General features: G+C 41.1%; 1 protein-coding gene across 1 annotated transcript; it reads right to left on the bottom strand.

Annotated features, from left to right (window-relative positions):
* Positions 1–4,719: 4,719 nt before the first annotated feature.
* On the bottom strand, positions 4,720–6,531 carry LOC138908027 (uncharacterized). Its single transcript, XM_070198656.1, has 4 exons — positions 6,291–6,531; positions 5,703–6,214; positions 5,370–5,561; positions 4,720–4,944 (listed from the first exon to the last, which is right to left on the bottom strand). The coding sequence occupies exons 1-4, from the start codon at positions 6,529–6,531 to the stop codon at positions 4,720–4,722; spliced, it is 1,170 nt and encodes a 389-aa protein (XP_070054757.1).
* Positions 6,532–11,163: the final 4,632 nt, after the last annotated feature.

The following is an 11,163-nucleotide window of genomic DNA, read 5'->3' as shown; positions in this document are numbered from 1 at the left end:
TCCGAGGACAATTTCTTATCCATGTACATAGAGATTGAGAAATTTGGATCCGGATCTAATCCTAGCGATGGATTCAAGAATGTTGTCAGCGGTGCCGGAAGTATTAGTGGACTACTAGTAGCTGACGGAGAAAAGAGTGTCACTAGGCCACATTCTGGAAGCCTCATTCTTATTTTGTTTTGAGTACTAATAAGATTTTTATACTCCCTCCGTTCCAGTTTATGTGAACCTATTTCCTTTTTGGTCCGTTTCAAAAAGAATGACCTATTTCTAAATTTGGAAATAATTTTGCTTAAACTTACAACTCTACCCTTAATGAGAATCTTTTATAATCACACAAATACTCTGACCCTTTTTTGACTTGTTTAGGACCACAAATTTCAAAAAACTTTATTTTTTCTTATACTCCGTGTTCAATCAAACAGGTTCATATAAATTGGAACGGAGAGATTATTACTTACAAAACGGAGTTTAACATATTTCTGGCCGAATTTTGGTTCTTCTTCAATTTTAACTTTAATACAATGTATATTGTATTTTACTTGGACGAAGATTCTCTTCTTTGCTATGGAGTCACATATAATGATATAATTGTATACAGTCAAAATTGATTTCAACACTAGTCAAGATTGGAACATAATGGACCGAAGGTCATCTTCATAATATCGGGATGGGATCCAAAGTCAGGTTAACGAGTTCAAATTTCTAGGACCGATCGAATGCCGAGCTCGAACTCATTATCGAGCTCGAGTCCAAATCGAACTATGATGTGAGGTGATGTCATCGAGCCTAAGAGCCAGAGACCGACCAATATCGAGCCCGAGTCGATATCGAGCCTCGAGTTAATATCGAGCTCTAAATCTGGAAATCGACCAATACCAAATCCGATCAAGATCGAGCCAAGAGATAAGAGCCGTTATGGCCGCACTGAAAGAGAGAATCTAGGCGGGAATTAGGAAAAAACTAATCTATAATGGGTTCCCCACTATGTATTTTTAATTATATCCAAAGTAGGATCCCTCCACTATAAGAGGGATGACTATTATTTCTGTAAGGGGATCCGGGATGAAGGCATTCATACACTCTCATATTATTAATATTCACGGAGAAAAATATACTGATATTCATATAAAGATTATCCCTTTTTGGGCTTAGTACATTGATTCATCTTGCTTGTTCATAAAATATTTTTCACTCAGTTTGTTTTGTATTTCATTCTTTATACAGTCAATACTCAATATATTTCTATTTACTTTTCGATTTGTGCCAAGTTATACCACGTATCCTTAGAACTATGTATAAATTCAACTTTATCCGTTTTTCGGGTAAACAGTTTGGCGCCCACCTTGGGGCTAAGGATAACAGTGGTTATTTGGTACGAATCTCTCCAAAGCACATCATTTTATACTTACTCTTGGAATTATCTTTGATTTCAGGTTGAAAACAATGAATCCTCAATTTTTGGCCCTACCTATCGACAACGAAGCTGGCCTTCAAGATGAGAACAACAACTTAACCCCCGGGGGTAAAAGGCCACTCGTCGATCCCGTTGGAGCTCGGGTCGAAGAGCCAATAGACGTTAATTCACATGCGGCCATCGAGGCGAATCAATGTTCCGACCATGAAAATAGCATTCATGGTGGAACTCGGTCTGCAGCTCGAAATACCCAAAACGCTGAGGAAAACGTAATCAACTTGCGTATGATTTTCGGGATGTTGCAAGCTCAACAAGTAGCAATAGCCCAGTTGCAGAGCCAAACCCAGGCACCGACCAGACTCGAGCCCAGTCCACCCCAAGAAGTCACCCACAAAACGGGACCAGCTATAATAAGGTCAAATGAGTAAGAATCGGGGAGTAATCCCGAAATTGTTGAGATGCTCGAATAACTGACAAAACGAATAGAGTCAGGAGAAAGGAGGATCGAGGCAAACAACAAAAAAGTAGAAACGTATAATTCTAGGGCTAATCAGATCCCGGGGGCACCATCGATATTGAAGGGCTTAGATTCCAAAAAATTCGTACAAAAGCCTTTCCCCCTGAGCGCGGCTCCTAAACTTATCCTAAAGAAGTTTCGCATACCCGAGATTCCTAAATATAATGGAACGACCAATCCCAATGAATATGTCACCTCTTACACATGTGCCATCAAAGGGAATGATCTAGAGGACGATGTGATCGAATCTGTATTATTAAAAAAATTTGATGAAACCCTGTCAAAGGGAGAAATGATATGGTATCATAATTTACCGTCTAACTCTATCGATTCTTTTGCTATGCTTGCAGATTCTTTCGTAAAAGCATATGCTCGGGCCATAAAGGTCGAGACCAGGAAGTCGGACCTATTCAAGGTAAGACAAAAGGATTAGGAGATGCTAAGAGAATTTGTATCTCGTTTCCAAATTGAACGAATGGATCTACCATCAGTCACAGATGAGTGGGTTGTTCAAGCTTTCACTCAAGGTCTAAACGAACGAAGCCCGATGGCTTCACGGTGGCTGAAGAATAACCTGATCGAGTTCCCAGCTATTACTTGGGCCGATGTGCACAATCGGTATCAATCCAAAATAAAAGTCGAAGACGACCAGTTGGGTTCTAGGTCCGTTATTCAAAAGGGATACCAACCGAGAAAAAAGGCCGATCAGGGACCGATACCGGCCGTATAGTAGAAATCCTACAAGCTCGTTGTGATAAACGACAATCAACTTCCAAGCAATTGGAACATGTCACACCTAAAATGATACTACTGTTAAGGTACGATCCTCCCCTGTTCAATTATATTTCGAAACTAACCCTTGCAGGTGTTCGACCAAAGACAGGGATGGATTATTCAACTCGAAGCCTTTAGGCCAGAAAGCACGTGTTGCACTCTTTTCCCTTAGACCGATTTTTGTCCCAAATGGGTTTTTCGGCAAGGTTTTTTAATGAGGCAACCATTGATCGTGCTAACTGGGAACAGTTCGACAGTATCCGAGGCTACCTTACAAATTAACCTCGAATACTAGGGGGGCATTGTCATCGAATATATCAACGATGATTATCAAGTTCAGTGCAAATGAAGTTTCTTTGTTACTTCATGATAACATGGTCTCGACAGGAAAAATTGTAAGGGCCAAATGGTCAAACGAGCCATGCCCATGTAGTTGGCCCGAGCCCTGGCACAAAACATGAACACATGTATAAAGACTTACAAAGACAAATTTCTTCTTTACCGATATCTTATATCGCAGAAAAATTCCTCTATTTTGAGATCTATTATGCAAACAGGCTTAAGTGCTACTCTTACTTCGAGCTCGAGCAAGCTCTCACTCGACCATAAAGCCTACGGGCTACCTTACTTCAAGTTCGAGCAAATACTCACTCGACTATTAAGCCTACGGGCTACTCTTACTTCGAGTTCGAGCAAGCACTCACCCGACTGTTAAGCCTACGGGCTACGTTACTTCGAGTTCGAGCAATCACTCACTCGACTATTAAGCCCAAGGGCTACTCTTACTTCGAGTTCGAGCAAGCACTCACTCAACTATTAAGCCTAAGGGCTACTTTTACCTCGAGTTCGAGCAATCACTCACTCGACTATTAAGCCTAAGTGCTACTCTTACTTCGAGTTCGAGCAAGCACTCACTCGACCATAAAAGTCTATGGGCTACATTACTTCGAGCTCTATCAAACACTCGCTCGACTGTTAAGCCTAAGGGCTACTTTTACTTCGAGTTCGAGCAAGCACTCACTCGACCATAAAAGCCTACGGGCTACATTACTTTGAGTTCGAGCAAACACTCACTCGACTATTAAGCCTAAGGGCTACTCTTACTTCGAGTTCGAGCAAGCTATCACTCGACCATAAAGCCTACGAGCTACATCACTTTGAGTTCAAGCAAAACTCTAACTCGACCATAAAGCCTACGGGCTACATCACTTCGAGTTCGAGCAAAAATCTCACTCGACCATAAAGCCAACGTGCCGCGTTACTTCGAGTTCGAGAAAACATTCACTCGACTATTAAGCCTACGGTCTACTCTTACTTCGAGCAAGCACTCACTCGACTATTAAGCCTAAGGGCTACCTTTACCTCGAGTTCGAGCAATCACTCACTCGACCATAAATCCTACGGGCTACATTACTTCGAGTTCAAGCAAACACACTCGACTATTAAGCCTACGGGCTACAGTACTTCGAGTTCGAGCAAGAAGTCACTCGACTATTAAGCCTAAGGGCTACTTTTACCTCGAGTTCGAGCAATCACTCACTCGACCATAAAGCCTACGGGCTACATTACTTCGAGTTTGAGCAAACACTCACTCGACTATTAAGCCTACGGGCTACATCACTTCGAATTCGAGCAAATACTCACTCGACTATTAAACCTAAAGGCTACATCATTTCAAGTTCGAGCAGAATCACTCACTCGACTACTAAGCCTAAGGGCTACTCTTGCTTCGAGTTCGATCAAACATACTCGACTATAAAGCCTAAGGGCTATTTTTAATTCAAGTTCGAGCAAATGCTCACTTGGTTATAAAGACTACAAGGTCCGACTTCGATCAAATTGCCTAAAGCCTCGAACTTATGAAAACTTTCATGAGGCATGAATAAAACAAAATTTTCACAAAGCAGAAAATGAAACAAAGACAAGTCGGGAAAGGAAAAGATCTTCATATATATGAGTATTTACAAGGTCCGATCAAGACCCTACACAAAAGATCAAAAATAAAAAAACCCTAAGGTTCCTGATTATCTCCGGGGGCAGTCTCTTTTCTATCGAGCTCCTCCCCGCTCTCAGACCCGCTCTTGCTCTCGTCATCATCATCATCATCGAAAGCCAGGGCTCCAGCATCGGCTTCAAGCTCTTTAGCCTTTTTTATCACTTCAGTAAGATCGAAACCTCGAGCATGAATTTCCTCGAGGGTTTCCCTTTGAGATTGGCATTTGGCGAGTTCAGCAACCTAATATGCTCGAGTTTGAGTGGTCTTGGCTGCCTCTCTCACTTGTACTTGAGCGGCTTCGGAATCGGCCCAATAGATGACCACAAATGCATCCGCCTCGGCCTTTGCTTTTTCAGCTTAAGATTTGGCCTTGGCAAGTTTGGAAGCCAACCGAGCCTCGAGCTCCTCTATTTTTCTTGCTTGAACCGAGCTTCTCTCCTTCATTCCTTGAAATTGACTTTCGGCCGATGATAATTGGGCTCGAGCAGCCTCTTTCTCTGCAGCAAGGCGGTCATTACCTTCTTTCCACCCCAAGGTCTCCGCCTTGATTATATCGACCTTCTCATGGAGCTACCCGATCATCTCGAGCTTCTACTGCAGCTGCGAGATCGAAATATTAGCCTCCGATCCCGAATCGAATCCTGAGTTTTTAATGTTATCATTACCTGCTCGGTTAGGTCGGTCTGATCTTGGTGAGTCTTGGCCAACTCGGCTCGAAGATCTTTGATCTCTTCCTCTTTCTGCCCATTAAGAAGTCTGAGGGCATTTTTCTCCTCCGAAAGCCTTTGAAAGTCGATCTCACGTCGACTCAGCTCTGTCCGAGACTTGGAAAACTCATCTTGATGAAGAGCTAAAGCCTATACGAAAAAGAGAAAGTTAGGTAGAAAATGAAAAAATATGACATCAACAAAGGCAATCGATACTTACCCGATTCAGGGTTCGTTGAACCTCGAAGAAGAGACCCGACGTGTCACTCGGGCCGACAACATTCTCTATACTGGTAAGCGAATCGCCCCTTCAGAAAAAGCAGGGAGAGTAGGCGAGTCTTCGATTACTATTACCCCAAGCTCCTCAGTTCGAAGAACTTCAGGGCTGACCCCTTCAGGTATACCCACCGTTTGTTGACTTCGATGGGAGGCTTCCTTGATCTCCAAAGACTCAGGGACTTTTCTCAAGCCCTTCTCCGATATCCCCTCAGTTCGAGATGGAGCCTCGTCAACCGCCATCAACCCAACTGCCTTTGGGGCATAGATGGTTTTCATCACTCGGGCCACCAGTATGGACCCTTCGTTTCCTTCTTCTTCTTTGTCTTCATCCCTTAGACGTCGAACTGATTCTTCAGTCAAAAGGATGGTATTCTTCTTTGGCTTACGAGCCGTCCTTGTCTTAGGTTTTGGATCCTCAGAAGTAGAGGCCCTTTTTATCTTATTGTCCTTCGCCAGTTTTAGAACCGGGGCCAAAGTCTCTTCCTTGCCAGACGGGGGCCTCATGACCGCATCTTTGCCGAGGCCTACACACAAGAAAATTGGTTAAGTATAAAAGAGGCATTTTGTTCGAATCGTAGAAGACATGGGAAAGAAGCTTACCATGAGTTTTAGCCTCCCACCGTCCCTTTGATAAGTCACGCCACGAGCGCTCGGCATAGGTGGAGGCCGAATCCAGGTCCTGTATCCAGCTCTTAAGGTTAGCAATAGCACTGGGCATCCAATCAACCGCTACATCACGAAAAAGGATATCGGTGAGAAAGAAACGAAGGAGAAAGAAATAATAGGAGCTAACAGTATAATTATACTTACGCTTCATGTTCCATTCCTCAAGAAACGACATCTTCTCGGCCGGGATTAGATCGGAGGTCTTCACTCGAACGAACCTGCCCATCCAGCCTCGGTCCTTGTCCTCGTCTATGCTCGAGAATAACACTTTGTTAGCCTGGCGCTAGAGTTTTATTAACCCACCTCAATAGAGACGGGGGCTGTATAATCTGATGAGGTGGTCGAGGGTGAAAGGCATCCCCTCTATTTTGTTCACGAAGAAGCGGATCAAAATAACGATCCGCCAAAAAGAAAGATGGATTTGGCCTAGGGTTGTTCGGCATTGGCGGCAAAAATCGATGACAACAGGGTCGAGCAGGCCCAACGTAAAAGGGTAAGTATACACGCTTAAAAATCCTTTCACATGGGTAATAATATCTTCTTCGGGAGCCGGGATTATCACTTCTTTGTTCTCCTAGATGCAATCTTTCTTTAACTGTTCAAGATGTCCCTCGGTTATCGAGCACATATACCTCGATACTGGCTCACATCGACTGAGAACCGGCGAGGCTTTGTCGATCTTTAAATCAGAGGTAAGAACTAAACCCCCCCTCCCCCCCCGGGAAAACACTCCTCAGGTCGTGGCTCTACCGATGTTTTGGGGAACAGTTTTTGGCGTTTTCGCCATTTAGATGTGAAGATTGAAAATAGAAAGAGATGACAAAGATTTGGTGTTTTGAAGAGAGATTTTGTAAGTGAGAATCACAGATTCACAGATGCAGAACTCAGAAGATACAATAAGAACTTAGTATATTTGGTGATTGGAGATCTGAAAGTAAAAATGGTGAAGAAAGGAGATATTTATAGAATTGGTAATGACGGTTCAATATCAGCAGCGACCGACCATCTTCTAACACTCATTTAATACCTTGGTAACTGAATCGATGGGACAACTATAAAAAATGTCATGATCGGGTTTGCTGCAAATGTCAGTTTATATCTAGTCATACCGTTGGAAAATCATATCGTTTCTCGCTACATTCTTCCCGAGAAACGAGGGGACTATCTGTATACGGTCAAAACTGGTTTTGACCTTCGTATGACTAGTCAAGATTGGAACATAATGGACCGAAGACCATCTTCATAATATCGGGATGAGATCCGAAGCCAGGTTATTGTAACGACCCGACTTGTCATTTTAAGAATTTATGCCCCGTTCAGTGACTTAAGGTTTTGAGCAGCCTCGCAATATGTATTATGACCCGCGTGTGTGGCCGAGCTTGATTTTACGGATGATTCGGAGTGATTTAGGACACTTAGTCCCTAAGACGAAAGCTTAAGTCTTAGAATTTTGACTGTAGTCAGAACTATGTGAAGACGACTCCGGAATAGAGTTCTGTTAGCTCCGTTGGGTGACTTTGAACTTGGGAGCATGTCCGGACTGTGAATCTGAGGTCTGTAGCCAATTTAGGCTTAAAATGACAAAAGTCAAATTTTTGGGAAGTTTGACCGGGGGGTTGACTTTTTGATATCGGGGTTGGAATGCGATTCCGAGAGTTGGAACAGCTCCGTTATGTTATTTGGGACTTGCCTGCAAAATTTGACGTCATTTCGGGTTGGTTTGATAGGTTTCGGCACGAGTTTTAGAAGTTGGAAGTTTTGGAAGTTCATAAGTTCGATTCGTGGTGCGATTTGTATTTTCTACGTTATTTGATGTGATTTGAAACCTAGAGCGAGTCCGTGATAGGTTATGGAACTTGTTGGTATGTTTAGACGGGGTCCCAGTGGCCTCGGATGTGTTTCGGATGGGCTACAGGCCATTTCCTTCTATTTTTGAACTGCTATTTTCTGTCATCTGGTTTCCTTCTTCGCGAACACGAAGGGAGTCCCGCGTTCGCGAAGAGGAATTTGAGGGACTGATGGTTTGGCCTTCGCGAATGCGATGTTGTGGACGCGAACGCGGAGAAGGAATAGGGCAAGCCTTCGCGAACGCGGCCCAGGCAACGCGAACGCGAAAAAGAAAGGAAGATGTCGTTTGGCCTTCGTGAATACGAAGCGTGGAACGTGAACGCAAAGGAGTTGGTCAGCTGGTCATCACAAATGCGACGAGGAGTTCGCGAACGCGAAGAGGAAATGATGGGGCAAAAACAGTTAGCCTTCGCGAACGCGACGAGGAGGTCGGGAACGAGATGAAGGATTTGAGGCAGTTGGGTTTTGGCCTTCGCGAACGCGAAGAAGGCCTATCTGGGCAGAATTAAAAGTCCCAAAAAATGGGGGTTTGAGTTCATAACTCAAAATCAAATTTGGAGCTCGGTAGAAGGCGATTTTTGGAGAGATTATTGCGTGGGTGTTTGGGGTAAGTGATTCTTATCCAGTTTTGATTAATTTCCATGATTATGTCTTTGAATCCATCATTTAATTCGGATTTAATGGAGGAAAATGAAAATTTAAGATTTGGAAGTCGAGTTGTTATTGGAATTCGATAAAATTGGTATGGTTGAACTCGTATCGGAATGGGTGTTCGGATTTTGTGAATATTATGTCGGGTTCCAAGAAGCGAGTCCCGCATTGACTTTTGTTGACTTTTTGGAATAAATTTTTAAGTCGATGTATTATTATCCGGAATTATTTCTGATGAATTTTAATGGAGTTATACAATTAATTTGGATAGATTTGAGCTATCCGGAGGTCAATTCAAGCAAGAAGGCTATTTTGGAATATCGGCCTAAATTCAAAAAGGTAAGTGTCTTGCTTAATCTCGAGTGGGGGAAATACCCCTTAGGCATTGAGTATTATGTGCAAATTGTGTAATTGAAAACTATGTACGCGAGGTGACGAGTACGTACTTGGTTTATATGTGCAGATTTCATTGATTAAAATCCTTATACGCCCTTATGTATTAAGTTGGAAATTATTAGCTCTTATTAAATCCTCTATTTGTCATGCCTAGATCCTTATTTGTTGAAATTGGTTTTATATGATGATTTGGTGTGATTGCCACCTTGCATTTATGTGAAATATTATTTTGTTGAGTTGTTCACTCCCGGATATTTTATTAAGATTTTGTGCACATTAGGGTCAAGCCATGGGCTCCTTATTGTGAAAAATAATGTATTGTCGATTCCTGTGGCAAGTTATAATATTTGGGCACTTGATGTGTAATTTATAATATGTTGTAAGAATTGAGCATTTGATGTGCAATCTGTGATAAGTTGTAAGATTTATGCACTTGATGTGCAATTTATGAAATATTATAATATTTGGGCACTTGAGGTGTAAGTTATATTATGCTGTGATATTTGGGCACCTGAGGTGCGATTTGTGAAATATTGTGATATTGATACACATGCGGTGAGATAAGGGTGGCTTGAAATGCGTGGCTAGTAGGGAAACTACTAGAAGTCATGTGGTGATATAATGTCAGGTTCTTGAAACGCATGCGGTGAGATAAGGTTGGCTTGAAACGCGTGGCTAGTAGGGGAACTACGAGAAGTCATGCGGTGTGATAAGGGTGGCTTAAAAATGTGGGATGCTATTTCGAAAAAAATGATTTCTTTAAAATTAAATGTGAAGGCTCCCACGGTGATATAAGAAAATGAAATATTGTGAATTTATTTATGAGTTGGGACTATGAGGCGGTACCTCGGGAGTGCCCTTTTGTTGATATCCTCTATAGTTGCATTTGCCTTTGGTTACTTTGTTTTTTTCGAAATTTGTAAATTCTTGTATTTTCAGTGATGTATTATTTCACCTAATATTAAATGTTTTTGTATTTCTTGAACTATTGTGTTGACCTCGACTTTTTCGTACGAGACTTTGAGGATTTGTATTTTTGGGTTGTATTTGTTTTGATGATTGAGTTGTTTTAAATAAAAGAAATATTCTAATATGTTTTAATTTAATAAATTTTTATATCCAAATAAGTTGTTGATATGATGTTTCATTTTATTTGAAATGTTATTTTCTCCACCCAAATGAATTCTAAAATAAATTCATTCATTTATTGATTTCTTACTTGATTTAAAGTTTTTAACCTTACTTTATTGAAAAATAAATTGATCATGTGGATCTTATATACATTGAGGATATTGGCACGTGAGTTGTCCGTGCAGTTGAGATATAAATTAAGGGTACGAGGTGTCGGAAAATATAATAATTTAATTGTGGGCACGAAGTGCCATAAAAATATGAAAAATGGGCTGAGACTCGTGTTTACGAAAAATATGAAACTGGGCTGAGACCCGCATTTTTATGATTTTGAAATGAGGTGTCACATGGTGACTTTTAATTGAAAGAATTATATTCAAAATATTTATTTGGAAGGATTTTTATTCAAAAGAATTATATGAAAGATATTTAATTAAGGAAATTATATTTTAAGATATTTATTGAAAGAGTTTTATATTTGAAAAATAATTATTTGAGAAAATTATATTTGAAAGAGAGTTATCTGGAAGAATTATATGTAAAAAATATTTATTTGAAGGACTTGATTTAATTGGGTGTACTTGTATTTATTAATTGTTGAGTGATATTAATGGTATTCTTGTTGTCTATTGTGCATATCACCGGTTGTTCCATGTTGTCCTATTGTTATTTGTTTCCTATTATTTTATATATTATATTGCACATGTTATTAGACCAGTGAGTGTCTTGATTGTACCTCGTCTCTACTCCATTGAGGTTAGTCTTGATACTTACTAGGTAC

Source organism: Nicotiana tomentosiformis, chromosome 3, assembly GCF_000390325.3.
Source record: "Nicotiana tomentosiformis chromosome 3, ASM39032v3, whole genome shotgun sequence".
NCBI lineage: Eukaryota > Viridiplantae > Streptophyta > Magnoliopsida > Solanales > Solanaceae > Nicotiana > Nicotiana tomentosiformis.
The sequence above is the reverse complement of the archived record's forward strand: the minus strand, read 5'-3'. Positions and strand labels throughout refer to the sequence as shown.

Coding starts and splice junctions, on each gene's coding strand:
- LOC138908027 (XM_070198656.1), bottom strand. CDS start 6,531: ATGTCGTTTCTTGAGGAATGGAACATGAAGCGTAAGTATAATTATACT. Junction 5,562..5,702: donor AAGGGGCGATTCGCTTACCA/GTATAGAGAATG, acceptor TTTTTCGTATAG/GCTTTAGCTCTTCATCAAGA. Junction 4,945..5,369: donor AGACCGACCTAACCGAGCAG/GTAATGATAACA, acceptor CGAGCATATTAG/GTTGCTGAACTCGCCAAATG.